General features: G+C 22.1%; 7 protein-coding genes across 7 annotated transcripts; 3 read left to right on the top strand and 4 right to left on the bottom strand. All coding sequences in view use genetic code 6, as the record gives it.

Moving 5' to 3' along the window:
* Positions 1 to 182: 182 nt before the first annotated feature.
* Positions 183 to 1,271, top strand: TTHERM_00355650 (transmembrane protein; the record flags this gene model as incomplete). Its single annotated transcript, XM_001010463.2, has 7 exons — positions 183 to 388; positions 446 to 491; positions 548 to 579; positions 633 to 720; positions 855 to 868; positions 934 to 1,050; positions 1,181 to 1,271. The coding sequence occupies 7 exons, from the start codon at positions 183 to 185 to the stop codon at positions 1,269 to 1,271; spliced, it is 594 nt and encodes a 197-aa protein (XP_001010463.2).
* A 1,183-nt stretch (positions 1,272 to 2,454) lies between these two features.
* Positions 2,455 to 3,486, bottom strand: TTHERM_00355640 (methyltransferase domain protein; the record flags this gene model as incomplete). The annotated part of the gene is made up of 1 exon (XM_001010462.1): positions 2,455 to 3,486. One exon carries the CDS (start codon positions 3,484 to 3,486, stop codon positions 2,455 to 2,457), a length of 1,032 nt encoding a protein of 343 aa, XP_001010462.1.
* A 288-nt stretch (positions 3,487 to 3,774) lies between these two features.
* Positions 3,775 to 5,063, top strand: TTHERM_00355630 (hypothetical protein; the record flags this gene model as incomplete). The annotated part of the gene is made up of 8 exons (XM_001010461.2): positions 3,775 to 3,833; positions 3,889 to 4,092; positions 4,152 to 4,241; positions 4,363 to 4,452; positions 4,505 to 4,602; positions 4,663 to 4,750; positions 4,801 to 4,905; positions 4,961 to 5,063. The coding sequence occupies 8 exons, from the start codon at positions 3,775 to 3,777 to the stop codon at positions 5,061 to 5,063; spliced, it is 837 nt and encodes a 278-aa protein (XP_001010461.2).
* An 816-nt stretch (positions 5,064 to 5,879) lies between these two features.
* Positions 5,880 to 7,502, bottom strand: TTHERM_00355620 (NLI interacting factor-like phosphatase; the record flags this gene model as incomplete). The annotated part of the gene is made up of 1 exon (XM_001010460.1): positions 5,880 to 7,502. The coding sequence occupies one exon, from the start codon at positions 7,500 to 7,502 to the stop codon at positions 5,880 to 5,882; it is 1,623 nt and encodes a 540-aa protein (XP_001010460.1).
* Positions 7,503 to 7,893: 391 nt separating this feature from the next.
* TTHERM_00355610 (transmembrane protein, putative) lies at positions 7,894 to 14,819 on the bottom strand. The gene is made up of 7 exons (XM_001010459.2): positions 13,598 to 14,819; positions 12,588 to 13,326; positions 11,655 to 12,269; positions 11,210 to 11,602; positions 9,915 to 11,121; positions 9,516 to 9,852; positions 7,894 to 9,431 (listed from the first exon to the last, which is right to left on the bottom strand). The coding sequence occupies exons 1-7, from the start codon at positions 14,749 to 14,751 to the stop codon at positions 8,045 to 8,047; spliced, it is 5,832 nt and encodes a 1,943-aa protein (XP_001010459.2). The 5' UTR covers positions 14,752 to 14,819; the 3' UTR covers positions 7,894 to 8,044.
* Positions 14,820 to 17,368: 2,549 nt separating this feature from the next.
* TTHERM_00355600 (NRDE protein) lies at positions 17,369 to 18,283 on the top strand (the record flags this gene model as incomplete). Its single annotated transcript, XM_001010458.2, has 1 exon — positions 17,369 to 18,283. One exon carries the CDS (start codon positions 17,369 to 17,371, stop codon positions 18,281 to 18,283), a length of 915 nt encoding a protein of 304 aa, XP_001010458.2.
* A 437-nt stretch (positions 18,284 to 18,720) lies between these two features.
* On the bottom strand, positions 18,721 to 21,272 carry TTHERM_00355590 (transmembrane protein, putative; the record flags this gene model as incomplete). The annotated part of the gene is made up of 2 exons (XM_001010457.1): positions 18,721 to 20,307; positions 20,439 to 21,272. 2 exons carry the CDS (start codon positions 21,270 to 21,272, stop codon positions 18,721 to 18,723), a joined length of 2,421 nt encoding a protein of 806 aa, XP_001010457.1.
* Between the last annotated feature and the right edge of the window lie 1,116 nt (positions 21,273 to 22,388).

Genomic DNA, 22,388 nt, shown 5'->3' with positions numbered 1-22,388 from the left:
GTAATTTTAAATAGAATGGCTCTTTGTGTTATAAGTGAAAGTTAATCAAGTGATAATTACTTTTATTAATCAATATCTACCTTCTTTGAGAGTAGAAGTATTATATTATTTAATTGAATTCTAAAAAAAAAAGAAATAATAATACTAATCTCTATCTACTTGAACTAATAAATTATATTAAAATGATGAAATTTAAGAGATTTGACGAAGAAGATAATGTTGACGATGATGGATCAAGCACTTAAGACTCTTAAAATGATTAAGAAATTAAACCAAAATAAAAAATTATTGACGTAGATAATGATTTTTACCCCTTTTGCATTGTATGGTCAGCAATTCCATTTATATCTTTTTTGATACCATGGATAGGTCACGCTGCTATTTGTTGGTATGAAATTTTTACAGTATTTAATTATTATTAATATAATTTTAACTGAATATTTAGCTCTAAAGGAGTAATTCATGATTTCAACAAGGACTTCCGAGTTTATGTAAGTGTTTTTTCTAAAGAATTTAAATGAAAATAATTTTTGTTTTAAATAAAAAGATTGATGTTGTGCCTTATGGTTCACCATTAAAGTAGAATTTTTGTTTCAGGTGAATCTCACATAAATTTTTAACTACTTATTTAGATATTATAAATTGGATACAACAAATATTTAGCAAGAAAGCTATGATGCTATGATTAAACAGTTGGATCAGTTATTTTAAAAGAAAAGAGTAAATTATTATCTTATTAAATAACAAATAATTAACTAGCTATCTATCAAACTAATTAAAGAAATAAATATTTCATTTGACTATTTTTCTTCTTTTGAAATTTAGAGTATTAATTAACTTATTTTTTAAAAAAGTTTGGTTTCTTTGGGTAATTAAATTCAAGGCTGATATAATTTGTAAGTTAATTGTTTTTATTTAAATATATTTTGATAGCAACAATTCGCACAAGTATGTGGCCGATGCTCTGAACATTTTACAGTATAAAGGTAAAATCAACTGGAATAAATTTGATGTTTTTGTTTTAGGAATCACTAAGGCAAAATATACAAGGTATTGTTTATTTATATTAAACATATTTTACTAATTAGATTTTGAATTTATAAATATGACATTTAAAATCTTTTGATGAAACATATACATAAATATATAAAATTGACATTAATTAAAATTTATGAAATAGTTTCCTGACTTTAATTAGAGCATATTAAGGTTTGATCTTTACAATCGTTTGTGCCTTATTCCTAAATGTTACTGTATTTAGGACTATTTGAGAATAATTAAAAAGCATAAATTCAAATTAAATTTCTATTTTAGATATTATTAAACAAGTTAAAGCAGTCATTTATTTTTTAGGATATTAAATTATACAACTTTAACCAAGTAGTTGTATATTTTTTGATGAAAATAAATAATATTTATTAAATTTATATATGTAATTAACTAACTAACTAAGATTTTCTAAATAATTATTTTTAAATTTTATGGTTCTGAAAAATTAAAAATAAAATCATCTTTTTAAATTTCAAATTTTTATTTGTAGAATTATATTCATTCATTTAACTTTTACTAATCTGAATATTTAAAATAATATTTTTAAATTTCAAATATTTATTTGTAAAATTAGATTTGCTCATTTATTTACTTCAAATAAATTATCCTTTTATTTTTAATTTATTTTAAAATATTGAAAAAAGATAAACATATTTAGAATCAAATAAAAATATTTATTTTTTATTTAGTTCTAATTGATATATCTTTTTATTATTAATTTATTTTAATATTTATTTAATATAAAAACATATTAAGCATCAAATAAAAATATTTATTTTATGTTAAATATGATTTCAATCAGTCAACAAATTTTTATATAAAATAAAAAAATTTTAATTTATTTTAGTAAAACCTGTCAAACTGGGCACTATAATAAATAAAAGGAGAACTGTTTATAAATGGCAAAAGATTTTATCCCAAATTTAACAATTTTGTTATAAAATCAATCCACAAAATGGGCACCTATTTTTTAGGGAAACCTTTTAGGTTCTATAGGTGATATGCTCAAACAATTTTCATTTTATTAAAAATAGATTTATCAAATGATTTATATTGCTTAGCATTTTAACAAATTCAATTTAACTTAAAAATTTATTGATTATAATATAAATTAAATATTTTATTAACAAATTTATGATAATTGTCCTTGTAAAGTTAGTTGTTTTGTCAATTACTTTACTAAATATTAGGTCTATCATACCAATATTAAATTGATATGAAAATAATTTGATAATTAAATTTCCTAATTTTAGTTACTGATATAAAATAACTTAACTGCTCAAGTAGATTTTGTTGTTTAATACTAATTCGCTCAATCACTTATTCAAAACCTATTCTTATGTATATCCAATTTTATTGAGCTAATATTTATATCTTGAAAATTATAATATTTCATTTAATTAATCATAATTTTTGAGCTACTGCACAAATAACTGTAAATCCAAAAGGCTTATTAGTTTCTTACATTTTTTCAAAGTATTTACATTTACTCAATTCAAAAACCTTTTACTTTAAATTTGGATCCCAGTTCTAATCTTAAGCAAAAACTTCAAAGCATTCGTTGAAATGATTAGCATCGTAGCATTATACAGGTACAAAGCTTTCCCATATAAGGATATTTTAGAAATTAGCTAATTGAAGATATTTCTGTATTTTAGCTCTAGATCCAATTTGATAGATTTCTAGATAAAAAGAATCCAATTCTTCATAGGTATAACTGCTTGCTTTTCTTGTTTTTTTCATCTATATTTCATCTTAATTGATACTATCTTCTTATTCTTGTAAAATCTAAAGGTAAGCATTATCAATAATTTTATAAACTTCATATTCTTTTTCGTCTTTTTCAGAAAAAACAGTAAATCCAGCTCGTCCTCCCTTTTTTAATACTCGATAAGCTTCAACAACTATACGTTAGGGTTCTTAGACCTCATCTAGTAAAAGGCCACCATAATAAGAGTCAAACATATTTGAAGGATAGTTCAATTAAGTTGCATCAGCAAGCTCAACAACTATATTTAGCTTTTTGCTTTCATACTTTTATTAGAACTCAACATCAGGTACTAATCTATGATCATATATATCTTAACATAAAGGATGATCTTCTAATAATTAAACTTTTTGCTTTATTTTTCTCAATTTTACTTCCTAAAAATCAGTCAAATACAAATTTGAAGATGGTTTCTTAACTCCACAAATATATGGCAGCGAGTATTCTTAACCACATCCACATTCTAAAATGTTATCAGCGTTTTATATATTTAATAAATTTACAATACTCATTGTAATTATTCCTGTCGAAGAATCAATCAAACGATAATCCCTTATTAAGCTTTACATTTTTCTCATAGTAAGCTTTGGAGATGTCTTACTTTTTATTGACAAATTTTCTACATCTTCATTCAATTCATTTAGTAGTGAATTCTTGTTAAAATCCATTGCTATTATTATATTTGATATTAAATAAATTATCTATATCTTATTTAAATATAGAAGTATATTTTTATTATAATCAGAAATATTCAGAAGCTCATTATTTTTATCAATTTTATTGAGAAGATGTTAATATTTAATTTTTTTTGTTATCAGAAAAAAAAATATTAACTTGACATATATTTTTTTGTGCTTATTTGGTCTCAAATATTTAGCTTTGTTTAAATAATAAATAAATAAATCAAATATAATTTAAAAATTGACTAAATTAACATAATATAATAAATTACAAAAATGAGAAGACTTAAAGAAATTGTCAATCATAAAAAATTGAATAAAACATTTGATTTAGTGTAATATAAACTAAATTTTAGAAGTAATAAATTATCTTAAACATTTATTATAAAGATATGAGAATATTAAACATGGACAAAATTATCAACTACTCATCTCAGCTATGGAATAAATTTAAGAATTGTAATCTTTTGATCTTATTTTGGGTAGTGATAGACCTTCACATGATTAAAATGAAATAAAAGAGCAAGGAGCTATAATAATAAGTGAATAGGTAGCTAAATCTTAAATACTTGAAAAAATTTATATAAAACTCAAGTAATTTTTTTATTTGCTTGAGAATATTTTAAATAAGGTTTTTAATTAATTTTAAAAAGCAAAAACAATATTGGAAATCAGGGTGTGTTTATTTTGTTTGAAGGAATATCAAAGTCTCAAAAGATAAAAACAATCAAAATTGATTTAACGTAATTTATTTAATCTAAATGCCAATAATTTTATACTGTTAAAAAAAATATTAAAATAATTAAATTTATGGAAAATAAAAGCCAATTATAATAATTATTTTTTTAATTAAAAATATATTAGAGAAAATGATATTGAGGACATTGGTTTATCATATTTAGGTCAAAGTATAAAAAATCTCCCTTAACTTTAATCTTTGAATCTAAATTTGTCGTAAAAATATATTTATTTTGATTTTAATATTTTTATTTAAATTGTTTAAAAGCAAAAATTAGATTAGTATAAAAGGAATTGAATAACTTTTTGAAGAGTTAATATAATGTAAAAGTCTGACATATTTGACTTTAAATATAATTGAGGATTGTAAAAAATAAGATCAATTTATTAAACTTGTTCAGATTTTAAATTTTTTAAAATAAATAGTGGAGAAAAAGAACATAATTCATGCAAAATAAATAGGAGAATACCTTTCAAAATGTAAAAATCTAAAATATTTTTCTCTTTTTTTAGAGTAATTTATATTTTATTTTAATAAAATATTAAACACATTTTTTATTAAAGGAAAGTTAGAAAGTCGTTCTAAAATTCATAATGTGACTGCAAAGACTTCTCTTCATAAATTAGAATGTGTGATTAGATCACATTTTTAGACATTCAAATAATTGGGTAAGATTTTATTATTATCATCATCTATTTATTGTATTATTACTATTAATAATAGGCATATTGGTTACTATTAAAATAATAAATCTTTCAAATTATTTAAAATTTTTAAATTAGCTAGATTAGTTTAATTCAAACATAAAATAGTATACTCACTGTGATTAAAAAATATAATATTTATTCATTTTATTTTAATTATATTTTCTTAATTGTAATTATTTTAATGTGAGTTATATATTGTTAGTAATTTGATATATTAAATAGTAATTATTAATCTTATTATATGTTAAGAAAACATAAATAATTAATTTTAAAAGATTTCATTTAAATGGCGAAAAATTAAAAATTTTATTTCCTTTGGGTTTATATTAAAAGAACAGAGGATTTCAAGGTGCTAAAATATTGAAATATTTATTATTACTGAGGAACAAAAAAATAGTTTAAAATTAATTTAATACAGAATTTATTATTTATTTATTAATTAATAAATAAGAGGAAAAACTAATTTATATAGGTAATTTAAGACATTTTGAATATTCCTTCAATTTTAATATGATTTAATATCTTATTTTTATTTAAAAATGTATGTAAAATTTTTATAGTAAAATTTTCAGATTAAAAAAACTTATTTCAAACCATATAGTATAAAATTCATAAAAATAGGGTTTTAAAGCTACTTAAAGAGAAATAAAAAATCTATGATAACACTCAAACATTAATTTTTAAAGTAATAGCGTATGGTATTTTGAAATGTATGATATAATAAAAAATTGAATTAAATTGTAGATTTATATATATAATATGAAGATTTAACATGATGTTTGAATAATAAATATTTTAATAATGTTTATTTTAAACTAAATTTAAAAAAATCTATTAATAAAATTTAATAGTGCAAATAAATACACAAAATAAGTAAATTTTAATAGTAGTTGCATGTGATGATGGCTAAATTCTTTAAATATCGCATGAAATATTCATTCTATTACATAATTTTAAATATCTAGTTAGTAATGTAGGAAAAATGAATCTACAAGCCATTATACATCAATAAAAGTAAGATTTGGATTTTATTCTTTCAATAAAGCCATTTTTTTAGCATATTATTGAGTAAAATCTTTATTTACTATGGCATATCTGAAATTTTTAAGTGTAATATTAGCTCCCATTGCGAGAGCTACATATCTAAATACGTCGTATAGCTCATCATATTCAATTAATGTTAGATTAAGATCTAATTAATTCATAATCATGAGCTTTTAAAATGTCAAATACTCTCTAACATCAGCATTCTAATCATTTTTAATTAATTTTTTATTATAAAATTAAATTGCTGTTGAAGTAAGATATCTTTATAAGCCCTTAAGGAATTAGTTGGAACACTCAAAATCTACGTCTTAAAAATAATCTTGGCGTGTTTTAGGAAATCTTAAAAATTATTTATTGTGGTTCATAAAGATTGTGCATTAATTATTCTTTTATAAAAATTCATTCAAAGGTTAGAATCTCTTGATAGGAACAACATTTGGGAAGGTTTCTTCAAGCCAAATTTCAAATATGTCATCAATAATTATAGAAGATTTTAGAGCTTTTTCAAGTGCAGAGGGCGAATCACATTCAATAATATTTTTAATATCTTTTTATGTTTTAATGTTAACTTATCCTTCATTCTTAAATATATTATTTCTGTTAAAAAGGTCCCTGCGAGGATCTATTTTGTCTAATAATTTAAGGACATAGTCTTTTCTGCCATGAGAGTATACTAAAATATTAAAATACTTTTTCATCTCTGTTACAAATTCCTTCAAATGAGGTCTTAATATAGTAATAAATTCTTTTTAAGCTCCTTCGTTATTTGAGTATTGTATTGTTATTACATTTTTATTCGAAGGCATTTTATATCTGTATATCTCTTCTAACTTACTTTAATTTTCATTAGTAACCCAAACAGTATTGACAAGTGTCTCATCGAGATCCAAAATTAAATTGAGCTTTTACGAAGGATTCTATTATAAAATATTCTAAATCTCTGAAACTAATTTATTTTATCGAGGATCTTTTGATGCACTGCCTAGCTCTTAGCAGAGAAAAGGATTAACTTTTTTAAATATTTTTTTATTTTATTTAAGGATGTCTTCCTCATCCTATTTTTCTAAATGTCCATTTGTATTATCCTCTTCATCCTCTATTTCGATTAATTCTTATGAATAAGTCTCATCATCATCTATTATTGTTATTAGCTTTTCCTTATTTTTATTGTATGGTTTTTTAATATTGCTGCTACTCTTCTTTTTATCATTAAGCTTATACTTCTTTTTTGTTAATTCTGCTTCAATTTACTTTGTTTGTTCTTCCTCTTCCTTTTTTTATTTGATCTCTTTCCTATCAAGTAGTACAAAATCAATTACTTTTTGCTAACTATGGTTTCCTATCACAATTTTGTCACCTCTTTCTATTTTTACACTTATTTTCCTACCTTTGGATTTATTTTATTGATAAGCAGACTTCTAAACATGAGTCAGTTTTCCTTTTTTCGGAGAAGCTTCTTTATCGTTGTCTTTCTAAATTTTCTTTTTTACTTTGTCTACTTAATGAGCCATTCTATTAATTCACTCAAGTCAATTATAATTTTTTCTTCTACCTTAATTTTATAATTTATATAAATCAATTTTGATAGAAATTTATTCAATAAATTATAAAGAATAATCAAAGAAATCCATTTTAAATTTATCTGATATTGCGGATATTTATTAACTAAAATTTACATGCTTTTCCATCCTAATTCAATTTTTTTTAATGATAACTGACTGTCCGAATTCTTTAGACTCTTAGCCATCCCTCTAATTAATTATTTTTTTATCCAAGCTAATTATTAGTATTAAAAGCAAGGCAATTATCAGTAGTAAACTAACTAAGTACATGCAAACAAAAATTTTTAAAAATATATTTATATATTTAATTCAAATTTAAATTTTATGTTAGAGATAGTTTCTAACAGATTTGAAGAGATAAGTTTTATGTTAGAGATAATTATTAACCATTTTAAGATAAGTATAGATTTATATATAAATACATTTATTATTTAAGATTAAGAAATTTAGAAATATTAAATTTTAGGAGTTTTATTGTTTTATATATAATGTCATATTTTAGAAAGGTTTTTTAGGAGGAATAATGTGGATTCATCAAGCGATTTCTCATAAGGTAAGAAGGTCATTGAGAATCTGAGATGATTTATCATACTTTGTTAATAAAATCCAACCAAAATTCCTGCAATGAGCAGCATAACTGCAACGAATGAAGAAACACCCAATAAATAAGATTGTATTATATAGATCAAATTTTAATATTAATTTGATAAGCTATTTTTAAAAAGCTTTAAAAATAATTAGAAAATTTCTGAAACTTTATCATAATCATCTATAAAATAGTGGAAATATATTTCTGATGACTATGATACTTAATGCTTGGTCTTTTGTAAATCTAGTGAAAGATCGTTTTGCATCAAGTAATAATCACGCTCAATAAATTATATTTAAAATTATATAAGACTTTATAATCCTTATTATAGATAATCGTCATTACTATCACAAGGGTAATCTGTATCAATCAACTATGTACACAAATCACTTGTGAAAATATTCTGTATGTGAGAACTATCGTTACCATCCATACTACTGCATTTATCCAAATTATTTAGAAAGTCTCTTATGTACTCCTAAAGAAATTCTTAACTACTATTTATAATGTTCAATTTTGAATTATTATCTGGTATTTGAGGGTAATTAGAATCAACAGATTATATTATTCTTTAAGAAATTAATTGTTCATAAAGAGTTTTTTAATTGAAAAACTCATTCTACATAAGCAATGAATCTCGATACAAACTGATTGAAGTACTCATTTTAGAATTATAAATAAAGACAATAGTCATAATTATTCCGAAAAATAAAATAATAGTAGAAAATGCAACTATAACAATTCTAGACTCTACTTTCTTGCCCAAGTTTTAATCTACAATCAAACTGCTTAGTTATTAATCCTTTTTTTAAGCTTTTACTTTAAAATTTTCTTAGCTATTTATTTTCAGTGCTATACCTACAAAATCTGCAAGCATCCACTTTTCATCAGAATCTTCCTAAAGAAGTGAAGTATACTATTATAGGATACTGATAAGTTTCTCACATTCCAACTATGTTATCCTTGTAGCTATAAGAAGTAGTTATTACTTATACTTATTATACCTGCCAATCGATGGACCAGATACTACAAACAAGGCAAACATTAAAGAAGACAAAATAATAATAAATAGTATTTAGATTCTCTTTAAATCATCTATTTTATCATTTAGTTGATTTTATAGTTCTTAAATTCTTGTGTTACTTAAGTTTTTATTTAAATCCATATTACTCAACAAATAAAAAAAAGAGTTTTTATTTATGCTATCTTGGCTGCACACAGAAAGAATATTGTATAAATTTCTGAATAAGAGAGTATAAGAGCTGCTATTTTCTTCATGTTAAAGAACTCTAATTTTATTTTAATATTTTATATAAATTTAAATAATATAAAAAAGGATGAAAGCATATTTTTAAAAAATTATTTTAAATTACAATGCAGAATAAACATATGTATATGTTTAATTTTGCTATAAGTAAATTCCCTTTTCATAATCATTGAAAAGCTGTAAAAGTTAAGAGCTGTAAAGTTTTGAAATTTAATCACATTCCTCTTATAATTATTGCCTAACAGTTTATTAATTATTTAAGTACGAAGAACCTGTGTCTATTTAGTAGATTAAAAGGGAAAACAATGTCTGACTAGAATATAAGCTGCTTAAGGAGGCTTCAGTTATACCTGAATTGAAATCTCTGATAATATCTTAAATTGGGTAGTATAAAGAAATATCAAGGATCACAGAAGATATGTAAAAAATACAAAGAAAGCAAGCTATGATTTAAAAAAAATTGAAATTATATTAAATAAATAATAATAAATAAATAAATAAATACCTAGACAAATAAAAAATTGATGAATTGAATAATGCATTTTCTTGTTATGGGCCAACTCAAACATATATTAGTTGTCTTTGCTTCTATTTTAGAATCCATTTTAGCTTTTTCCTTGAATTTACCCAAACAAATGTTATTCTAAAATTTACTCATTTTTTTCATTATTTTGTTATTCTTTCTTCAGAGTTTTATCTAATTTAGAATGATTGGCGTTTATGGGAGGCGAAGATATGCTATTTTAACTTGCTAGATTATTAATTATTTGAATGCTTGGTTGATTGCTTTTTGGTGAATGCTTGATGTTCTTCCAGCTAACTTACTTTTCAATTTTGACATTTAAATATTTTGTTAGAGGATTTAAATCAAGTGTTATGGACTTAACGTTATCAGAAGGGTTTTTATCTAAACTTTTAAAATTGCTTTATTTAGTTTTACTGGTTTCTTCTTCTTAACTATGCTAAGTATGACAATTGGAAGTCTGCTCCTAGATACTTCCTTAGCTCCCTATTTTTTTCAAAAAATTTTCGCTTGAAAATATAGGACCTTTACTTAAAGATTTTTTTCTTGGCGATTAAACTCTATGATCTTCAGTTAGTTTAAAATTTTATCTCTCAGAAGCTCTAGGCGATAAATATTCTACAGAGAATATCTCTTATTCTTTATGTGTCAACGAATTAAAATCACTTTCAAATTATATATCATGTTTGTGGTTTAGTTTTAAATCATTTAAAATCTATTCAGAATTAGTTTTGATTACTTAAGGAAATTAGCTGCTAATTTACTATTATTTAGTTGGACTCTAGATTGTAAATGAGCCAAAAGAATTAAGATTAAATGCATTATCTTCTTAACTAAACACTTTTTTGCTAGAAAAATTTAGTTAAGAGGGCCTTCTTGATTAAAATGATCTTTTAGGTGATTCATTATATCTTAAAGTATCACATTTATAATAAGAAGTTACATCTGAATCTGTTGAAGAGATCTCATTCCTTGACTGATTTTAAATGTTTTTAGGTGACATTTGATAATCTAAAGCAGAATAGATATTTGTTTTATCTGTTAAATCAGAACATTATGATATCTCAACGATTTCCATACAATAATAAAGTTTTTCTAATTTTTTGTTATTTTTCATGTAATGTAGCTTATCAAAGTATAAGTTAAATTTTATGTTCAGCACTTTCTTGCATGATTCAAATGTGTAATCCTAAGTAAATTAAAACAAACATAAATAAATAATTAAAAAAAAAAACAAACATTTAAAAATTTTAATTAAACATTAAATTTAATTTTACTCTTCTTTTTTCTTCAAGGAAGCTCTTTAACTTTTCGTAGAAAATATTTATACTTGGGGTTTCAGTTGCCATAGTTGCTTACTTGTTAAATGTGGAGCCTCTTGTTTTTTCAAGAGGATTAACAGAATAATTTAAAAATTAATTTATGATTTTTGTAAGGTTGCTTGGTATTTTTATCTTAGCCTTTTCTTTATAGCAAACCTGCTCTTGTTTCTTGGTCGTTTTAGCTTAAAGAAATAGCTCAGTTGAAAATCTCTGAAAATTTTGTTCGCTCCCTTAAATTGTATTTAACATATGGGAGGTAACAATTTCAGCTAGCTTGGGCATCAAAAAGAAAATCAATATTTTGTTCTTCAATGTCTCTAAATTAAAACTATATTTTTGTTATGTATTCTGGAAGAAAAAAAATAAATTAAGAATAACTTTTCAAATATTTCTAATTTACTTATTAATTAGCAAAATTCAAGTGAGCTGCTTAATCTTAACTTTGTTCTTCACAGTCAGAAATCTATCGAAATATATCTTGAGAGATCCCTTTGATTTTACCTTCTGGGTCAAATAAAATATACTGATTGGGTGTATCTATCTTTAGGACAGTAGCGTTGACACAAAAATCATCTTAAAAATGATAAGTGCTATCCAAATAGAGATTAATAGGAAATATAAAGCTTTTAAAATTTTGAGCAAATGTGTGATAGGATTATTCGAGAAGCTTAGAAGATCCCTTATTGATCATGTTAGACATTAACTCGTTATGAATTTCTTAAAAAAAGTTTGGCATAAAAATGTCAATATGAGTTATTTTTTTATCATCTGATAAAGGTCTTCCCAAAAATCTGCATAAAGACTTTTTGCATTAATTAGTATTAGTAAGAATCTTACCTTTATCTCTAGCTAAGCTTACTAAAAAATGTACAATATTCTGATTAATTATATTAACAGAGTGTATTTAATTTTGTGGTTTAGAAAGATCTTTCAATTTAAGGTCTTAAATTTATTGCTCTATCTAAAGAGAATTCACATACTCATTCAAAACGGTACACTTATAAATAGACTCTAACTAATTTTATATTGTTAATTTGTAATATAAAGTTGCATTTGAAAATACTGCTTTAAGTGTAAGCTCATAATTAATAAATTAAAAACAAATAATTTAAGGAAAGTAATTTATCTGAAAATAAATAAATAATAAATAATTAACTAACAGCATCATTTCTAAAAGAGTGTAAATTAGTTTCACACTTCCAATCATTATTTTAGTTAAAAATTTGCTACTGCTTGAAAACTCTTTCAAATTAATAATGGTAAAAGATTGTTGTAGAATTATTAAAATGAGTTAGTTAGTTATTAAATTTTTAAATTAGAATAAAACAATTACCTTTAACATTTGTACGCTCTGCATTATTTAAGATGAATATGAGCTCTTTTTGAAATATTAAGAAAACACTTTTTATATTTGCCAACCAAACTTGGTTAGTTTTGATATTTCAACTTGTAAATCATCTATTTTTTGATAGCCTTAGCGTAATTTTTCTAAATAAGAAGTTTTTTAAATAATATACTTTCTTAGAAGGGGAAGCAAAACCCCTTTAATTTTTTCTGATTTTTCAATCAGCTTTACTTGGTTTTTTTAAATCACAACCTAATCGTATCTTGAGTAAATTGACATTCTTTGATTTTAAAGATTAATTAAATTTTCTTCCATTTTCTATGAGAGAATTTTTGATAGTGTAGTAAAGTACAGGCTTACGTTTCTCTACTAGGACTATATTTTTTTAATTTCATAATAAGCTCTCATAGGATTATTCCTGTATTTAGACAAATAAGTTATATATTTCAAAGATACATGTTCAAATTAGTCTCTATCTTTCTTAATTTGTTAAGAGCTTAAAGTGTATATAAAAATACTATCAATTAATTTATAAACATCTTCTAAAATCAGCATGTTTTTCTCGTCCTTAAATGCGCTAGCTTTGCAATAGCATAGAGGCTGATTGCAGCTTGCTTGATGAAACAAAATTATTTCAAATAGTTTAATTTTAGAATATTCAGATTTTTAGTAATCTTAGGCCAGCCTAAATATTTCCTCCAAAAACATATCAATATGAAAATGTTCGCTATTATATAAACAAAACAAATTATAAAGTAAATTAAAATTAGTAGTATTTAATCTTTTTGATCTTTAATCAGAAGTAAAAAAAGACTTTAATTTTAATTTAGTAGGAAAAAGATACTAAATTAAAAATAAGAAACTTAATTATTTAATACTGTTATTGCGTCTTATCAATTATATTAAGATAATGTAAACTAATCCTAATAAAATAGATCAATCAAAACTCCCATAAATACTACCCAAATTATTAAAATTAACAACTAATTTAAAATTACCTATAGCCAATAAATGATGCAAATCTCATAATCTTTTCATATTTATAGTTCCATATTCCAAAAAATAGAGCTATGAAAATTGAGCTGAATATCATGCAATTATAGAGTAATTCGCTATCATGAAAGCTGCTATCATAAACCCATAAAGTAATAATAATGCACAGCACCTCATAGCATATGGAACTTACAGCATAAAATTTAGCAATAAATAAGTTTTTGTAAGGAATAATAAGGATTGAATCATAAATGTATGTAGCTCCTACCAAATGAAGACATACGTATAAGATATTTATGGGTATCGAAGGTATGTAGTAGAAGAAAATAACTATAAAATAGAGAGTAACTTAAATAAGCAAAATAGGATGAAATCTCCTCTTTAAAATATTAGAGTCGTTGAATTCATAGTTTCTATAAAAAAAGAGTAGAATCAATGTATTCAGAATAGTAATAACCAACCCTGAGTATCCTAAAATTAAGAAAATTTTAGGCTTTAGGTAACAAGTTGATGGATCAGTGTATGCTAACAAGTAGCTATACTATCCGCAATTGCAAAACCCAGAAAATACTTCAATGTATGGTAGGACTATGAGCCAAACATAAACCATAAAGTAGATATTTAAAATTTAATTTGGTCTTTTAAATAGTTTCCTATTTTCCTTAAACCACTTGCTAAAGAACAGCTTAAGAAATGCAATAAAGCAAATATATAAAACTTGAAACCACATTATAAACTGCATTAAATAAAAGCACTCTATTGTTTCTGTGTCATTGCCTTTTAACTATAAGAAGTAAGTTCCAGTTGAAATTTCTGATACATAAGCAAGTGTTTGTATTTTTTATTCTTTCATTAATGGAACAGAATCCGATTAAAATACATATCCACCTATCTGCAGCATATAAATTACTATCATACCAGCATAAATAGAGTATGGGATTTCATAATCTCTTTTATCTTCTATAATTTCTAATATTGTTTAAAATATTGTGCCTAATAGATGCTTTCCATTCAACAATGTGCCTTGATTCGTTTTATTAATACTCTTCTCTTTTTATTTTTCGGCTTTTTAAACAGGCTAAATATTTTTATTGCTAAGATTTTAGTGGCTGTTTGGCTTTAATGTGTTATTGGAAATGCCTGTTTGCTTTTAATTCATGTTTCCTTAGTTCTTAACTAATTAAATACTTTTTTTTTGTTTACCTATTTTTTAATTAGAATTGTTTTGGAAAATTTTAATTAAGCAATAAACACCTTATATTGATTTCAAAAATACATTATTAGAAAAGCCTATCTATTAACTCATCCATTTATTTTATTTTGTATATATCAACGATTATCTATTAATTATCTTAAATTCTATAGTATGCATAATAATTAGTAGGATTTCAAAATATTGCAGAATAATTTATTGAATTGATCAAAAATATCAGTTTAAATGTTAATGTTTACTTTATAATTATACTCTTTATACCTACTGTCTAAAAATTATTCTCATATGTATTTTTTCATGGTTAAATTATATATAAATGAGGAAAGATTAAAACTATTATAATGATTTTGCGTTAAATATTTCATAACTCATCTTGTTACAGATCAAGATTATAGTTTATATTTTTAGTAATTATCCACTTATCTCAATTGATTTATGAGTATTTTTAAATTAATTTCTATCAAAAATATAATAAAAATTTCTTTTTTTGATCTTTTATTTACATTAAGAGTATAAGATCACTGTTAAAAAGGAGTTGATTTTACTAGTAAAATAGACAAATAATTTTACCTAAAATTTATTTAATTAATTAATTAATTTCTTTTTCTATCTAAAATAACTTTTTCAGATTGATTCAATATTTATTTTGTGTTTCTTTTTTTTAGATTTTTTTTTATGTCTAGATTTAAATTTTTTAAGGATATACAAATCACAGACCAAGTAAATAAAGATTGTAACAACTAGATACATTTAGTCATAATCTAAAAATTGTATTTTTTAGGTAAACTTTGATAATTATTTTATATCTTTAATTTTTAAAACACAAGGTTTGCATTTAGTTAGTATTTATAGTATTTATTTTTTATTGAGATAATAACTTAAGATTTGGATTACAAATAATTTTTTTAATAATCAATAATAAATGTTACATTGTCAAAAAAATAAAGGTTGAAAACTATACCAAATTATTATCATAAAATTAATAAGAATTGCCAACCTAAATATTTATTTAATTTTACTCAAATAAAAATTAATAATATTTAGTGGTCTCAATGATTGCATTCTTAATCTTAATTAATTGTGTTCCAGACAATAAATATATTCCATAAATTAAATAAAATTCTGAGGTAAATTAAGTATTCTTTTCTTAATTTAATTCTTTTTCTAAGATTAAAATACAACATTTTTGAAAATAAACCTTTAAATTGGATAAAAATCTATAAAAATTAATATGAAAAAGCCTATTATTAGACTATTTAACTTATAATATATTTAAAAAAAAAAATATTTTATTAAACTAAAATTTAATTTTAATAAATAATTATTATACATGTTTATTTAATTATGACCTTTTATTTTCGCAAAAAAATACTGAGATATACTCTAAACTTACATAAAATGTAAATAAAATACTTTCAATTTTAATCTTTGTAATTCAAATACATGAATTAACCAATATTTATTTTTTTTACTCTTTAAATATTAAAATTTTATAGCAGATAGAATTTAATTTATACTAATTCTACTTAAATCTTATTCATAAAAATCAAAATATACTGAAAACTATATTACAATTTTTTTATTGATAGATAGATTTTATTTTATTCTAATCCTACTTAAGCCCTATTCATATAAATAAGAATATAATTTTGTAAATTATTTGATACTTTCTTTCATAAGTTATTTACTGTAGAATCTATAATTTATAGGTACCCCACTATTTAAGCCCCTTCCTAATTTAAGTAACATTTATCAAAGATTTTCAAAAAATGTAAAAAAAATATTTTTTATTTTCAAAATATAAGAAAAAGCATTAATTGCTATCTAAAATTTATTAAAATTTAATAAAACTAGATATAAAAAAATAAAAATATAGAATGAACAAAATTAGCTTAAAATATTTAAATTTAATGAAAATTTCATCTTCACCTAAACAGTTGGAGATATTTTAATTTCATGATGTGAAAAAAAAATTATTAATTTAATTTAAGATACTTATAAATGTTTCTTCCAGTTCCTCAATATTAGAAATCAATAAACTTTGACTATTTTTTTAAAATACTGTTTATAATTAGCTCAAAGATTTCATTTAAAATTTTTAACTTTTAGAAAGAGTGGTATGATACTTTCTATTCTCCAATAGATGACATATTTTATGATATTATAAATTTTAATTTTTAAAATAAGAAATTACAATAATTAAATAAATGGAAAATTAAAGCTACTTTTAAAGTGTATTTAGCTCAAAGTAGAAAATATATTTTCATTTTAATATGACATTTTTTTCTATTTAAAATAGTTAATTTTTTTACTAATATATTTCTATTCTAAAAAATATAAAAAATTTAATAAAAATTAAAGCATATGCATAATGAAGTTGTCAATAATTATTTTGTTTTGTGTAAATAATACGTTTAATTTAATGTAAGTAAATTTTAGAAAATGATATATCTTTCTATCTATCTATTTTTGTTAATTTATATATATTTAAATCAGAAATTTCTTTTGGACAAGGAATATTAAAATTAAAAGTTTTTGAAATTTATTAGATTAATAAAGGTAAATGTGTATAACATTTTTTTTTATAGATAGAACTCCAGATGCTAAGATCAAATTTGTTATGGTCCATAACAGAGAAGAAGATTTTGCAAGACCCACTTTATAGCTAGGATAATTTGAAGAAGACACCAATATTTTTGGCGGTAGAGATGAAAGAGAGAAAGGAACTTGGCTAGGATTTAATGCTAAAACACAAAATTTAGCATTTCTCACAAATAGATTCTCTTGGTCGATCTTCAAAGATAGAATGATTTCTAAAATAAATGTATTTAGTAAAGCAAGTGAATAGAAAACTATCTCTAGAGGAAAGTTAATTTAAGAATTTATTTCTACAGATTTTTTTGAAAGATATTCCTTATAAGATGATGAAAATAGCACATATAATTATGCCAAGACCATTTTCTAGAATAAAAATAGGTTCATGCCTTTTAATCTTTTAGTAGCAAATCTAAAACATATGGAGTTTGTATTTTAGGGTAATTATGATAAGTTTCCTCCTGTTAGCTTGAGAGATGGATATCATACATTTTGTAATTTTTCAAGTTTTGAAGCTCCAATTTAAAAGCAAGTTGTAGGCTTAAATCGCTTTAAAGAATTAGTTTAGCAAACTATTTCAAATTTAAAAGATAATAATGCAGAAAAAATATAAAAAGAAAATGAAAATGGACTAATCTAAAATATTCACGATATAATGGAGAATGAATAGTATTAATTTACTTTTAGCTTGCTGCCTATGTGGAATGAATCAAAAATATTCATAAAACCTTATTACTCATATTTTAGTAGGCATTATAGAGGAACAAGAACTTCAACAGTATTAATTTTAAATGATAAAAACAAATTAAGTATTTCTGAAAATACTTATTCTTAAGATACTAGTATATAAAAAGTTAACAAAAAATATGAAATTTAGCTATGATTATAGTATTTAGTATATTTAATTTAGCATTTTATTAACTATCAAAAGTAAATATCAATTAATTATTTATACTGTTAAATGTTCATTTATTGATAATACATAAAAATAATTTAGTTTTTTATTTATGAAATATAAAATAAATTTTATAATAAATAAGGTTTTAATTAAATAAATAAATAGAATAATAATTAATGAAGATTTATATTATTTAAAATTTAAAGCAGGATTAATAAATTTTCATAATCAAAAAACTGTTTCCAAATATTTAATAAAAAATTGATGTGCTACAGCTGTTTTTGGCATACTAATTTTAATAAGGTTTTTGCATTTATTTACTCATTGTAGATTTATGATAAAATGTTTTATAAATTATGATCCTATTAATCAATTAAAAGAAGCAGAAACATATCTTAACTACTTTAAGTAAAATAAAACTATCATACTTTTTATAGATTACTTAATTTTTAATTTTCAAAAGGCAATAGCTTTTATAATTAAAAATCATATTTTCCTTCTTAAGCAACTTAATTTAATAAATCTTTTGTTTATATCTAATTTTGTTGGCTTTTTGTTAATTAGTTAGACAAATTCTATATATCATTTAATTCATTTACTTCATCTGAAATTTAATATCTAGAAAGAATTAACTATTAAACAGTTTATTGTTATATTGGGGATTACTCTGATGACTGATAAGAACTAATTAAAGTTGACTTTTTAGTTTTTTAATAATTTTAAAATATTATCTTTTATTATGCAAAAGAGTTGTTTGGTGAGTTTGTCTTTACAGTATTTTAATTTTATAAAAGACAATAGTCAGAAAACAGTTCTTAATTATGTTTGCTTGAAATTTTTTCTTATTGTGCATCTTAGTAATTATTAAATTGTGCATTAAAAATTGCTACTAAATTTGGATCTAACGTTTCTAAAATCTTTTGATCAAGATAAGTATTATTTTATTTAGATAGTATTTACTAGTAAGCTTTAAAAGCTTCTCTAGTCTTTTAAAGTTCTGATCTATTATCTGAATAAAGTAAATCTATTTCTTAACTTTTGAGTGAATTCTGATTATTTTAACTTTTGAAAACTAAATCTGGATTAATAGTTGGTTTTGGTAAATAGTCAAACAATCGAATTTAATCTTAATCAAGCAATAGTCTTTTTAATTTTTCAACTTCAATCAGCCTTTTAAGTATTTACATAATATCAAGATTATAGTAAAGTTTTTCTATGCTGTAGTTAATTATTTACTTTTTATCTTTCAAATAACCACATGGGTAAATTAATGATTTAAAATATTCCCACAAATTCATTTTCATACTTTTTGTTTCCTTTTATATGAGCTCGTCAAATTGATTTTCTTTGAATATTTACTCTTTCTAATATTTTTTTTATTTTTCTTGAAATTTTGATTATCTGTTATGTTTCTTAGATCTATCATTAATGTTAGTACTTTTATCACCTTCCATTTGCTCTTATAAAAATTAGCTAAATTTTTATTATTAATAACTCATGTTTTTGCTTGTATTTAATGGAGTGCTTTATTCTGGTATCACATTTTGTAATTTAGTTTGTTCTTAGTCAATTTTTTATAAAAAACTTTATGGAATTTATACTTACTAATTATTTTATTCTTACAAACTATTTTTATTTTCTTACTTAGATTTCTACTTTGAAGAAGATAAATTTTATTCATTTTTTCTATCTTATAAATTCATGCTTTATCCAATGTTTTGTTGCTTCAATATTACCTGTTTTTATTATATATTCCTTTATTTTTATTAATCTGTTGTTCTTGTTTCATCGTAGTTGAATACTGAGTTTATAATTTATTGATTTAATTAAAGCTAAGAAAAATTATTGCAAATGATGAACCCAATTGCTAAAAGAGTTTAAGAAAAACCTCCTATTTAAGATATTACATCCGTAAACTTTGGATAGGATCTTTAAAAAACATTTTCTTTTTACTTTTCAAGTCTGATTGTGACACTCAAGTAATAATTTTGAAAATCTGCTGGATAGACCTGTTTTTTGAAATATCAATAAAATATTTTCTAATTTACTGAAATATATTGTTTTAGAAATAAAATAAAAAAATCACTTCAATTTATTTAGAAGTAACACACACTTTTTCAAAAATTATCAATTAATTTACAAAGTCTTCATAGAAGCTATATGAAGGGAAGACTTAATTTATTATATCAGAAGTAAACCAGCCAAAATCACTATATACATAATTGTTTCTAATATTTATGAAAACGTCTTTTGGCATTAGCTTACTAATCGGAAAATACATATCTCTAGAATACATTTTAAAAGGGTTATCTTTGATATTAGGGTCAACATAAGCATCTGAAAGTTGTAAACCTATCCCACTTTTCATAAGATAATAATTAAGCTCATTTGGAGACTTGCAATTTGTTAAACATTACTACAAAGTAAACTTAATTTACTACAAAATCGGAGAGGGAAAATCTCCTTAAATTGATATCTGTGCATCAGGAGGAAAGCAATACATATTAGTGTAATTTAACTTCAAGAAATAATTAGCATTTTCTTAATTTTAGAAATTTTCCTTGGTGCAGCGTTGAACAGGAATTTCAGTATTATTCCAAACAGTAACATATTACTAAGTATTCTAATTAAAAACTAAATACTTTTACATAAGTGTTGCTGTAGCAGTGTATATGCTTTCATCAACATAATAATTTTTAGTTACAGGATCTTGCATAGCAAAAGCAAATGGGAATGTCATACTATTAGCAATAAACTAAGCAGGGTTGTCAACTTGTCTTTCTTGATAAGTTAGAATAGGGTTTTTTCTTTAGTAGATAGATATTATTATTGAAATTAAACGAAAAGCAATAATTCCAAAAATGCAAAGAGTGACTGTTGATCCTAATTTTGATTTGTATGTTGATTCTCCTTTAAATCTAAGAGTTATTCTACTACCAAATATATCAATTTTACTTAAATATTTAAAGCACATTTAATTAGTTTTTTTGGTTTTTTTATTAACTTTTAGATTGTAATTTTAGAAGAAGTAATTATTATTAATTTTTCAACAATCTTTAAAAATTATTTATTAAGTTTAAGTAGAAGTTTTTAATAAGAAATTAGTTTTTTAATAAATACAATTTTATATGAACATATTAATTTAATTAATGAATAAGCAATTAATAATTCATTTTAATGACTATTCTTATTATTACATGTCAATAATAGGTTGAAATTTAAATGTACTCATTTTATTTACTTTTTCAAAAATAAAAAGACAAATTTATGTTTTATTTATTGTTTAAAATTTTAAAACATTAAAAAAATTCAGTTTTTTTTTATTTATTTTTGAAATGAATAAGAAAACTCATTTAGTATTTTTATTTCAACATTAAATTCAAAATATATTTTATTAAAATGGAATATTACAAATAAAAATTAATTCAATTAGAATGTAGTAATTAACTGAAATTAAAAAATAGGCCACTACTGTAAAAGAAATTAAATAAATATCGTTCAAATATTTTCGATTTAAAAATATAAAAAGCAAATAAAGGTTTTTCTTTTTAAATATTTCTATTATTTTCGAAATAGAAAAGCATAATATGTAAGCCACTTATCAAAAAATTTTAAATAATTTACGATTAATTTTTTTTATTAAATTAAATCTTAATCAATCAAAGTTTAAATTAATTAATTCATTTATTTTGTTTGCAAACATTTTTGAAAAAAAAAATTCTATTTTATAAATTTTAATTTTATTAGTGTTTATGAATATTCTTTATTTAATTTAATTTAAGTTAAAACAAAATAATTGAGATATGAACAAAAAAAATAATTTATGAAGATGTATTAAAATAATGTAAGCTTAAATGATAATTACAAATTTCTAGTTTTATAAATATTTTGTGAGATATATAGCTAAGTTATTTTTATTATTAATAAATTATTTGTAAAAATTATTAATTACACTTCTGAGATTCATAAAAACCAATTAAATTAATATTAATTTATATTATTAAATTCTTAATTTTTAATAGATAAGAATAATAAATAGATAATAGTAAATATGAGTTTTAACACAAAATTTTTAATAGAATAAGGGCGT

This window comes from Tetrahymena thermophila (assembly GCF_000189635.1).
Source record: "Tetrahymena thermophila SB210 genomic scaffold scf_8254697, whole genome shotgun sequence".
In the NCBI taxonomy this organism is placed as follows: Eukaryota; Ciliophora; class Oligohymenophorea; order Hymenostomatida; family Tetrahymenidae; genus Tetrahymena; species Tetrahymena thermophila.
Note: the sequence above shows the minus strand (reverse complement) of the source record. Positions and strands in the feature narration are given on the sequence as shown.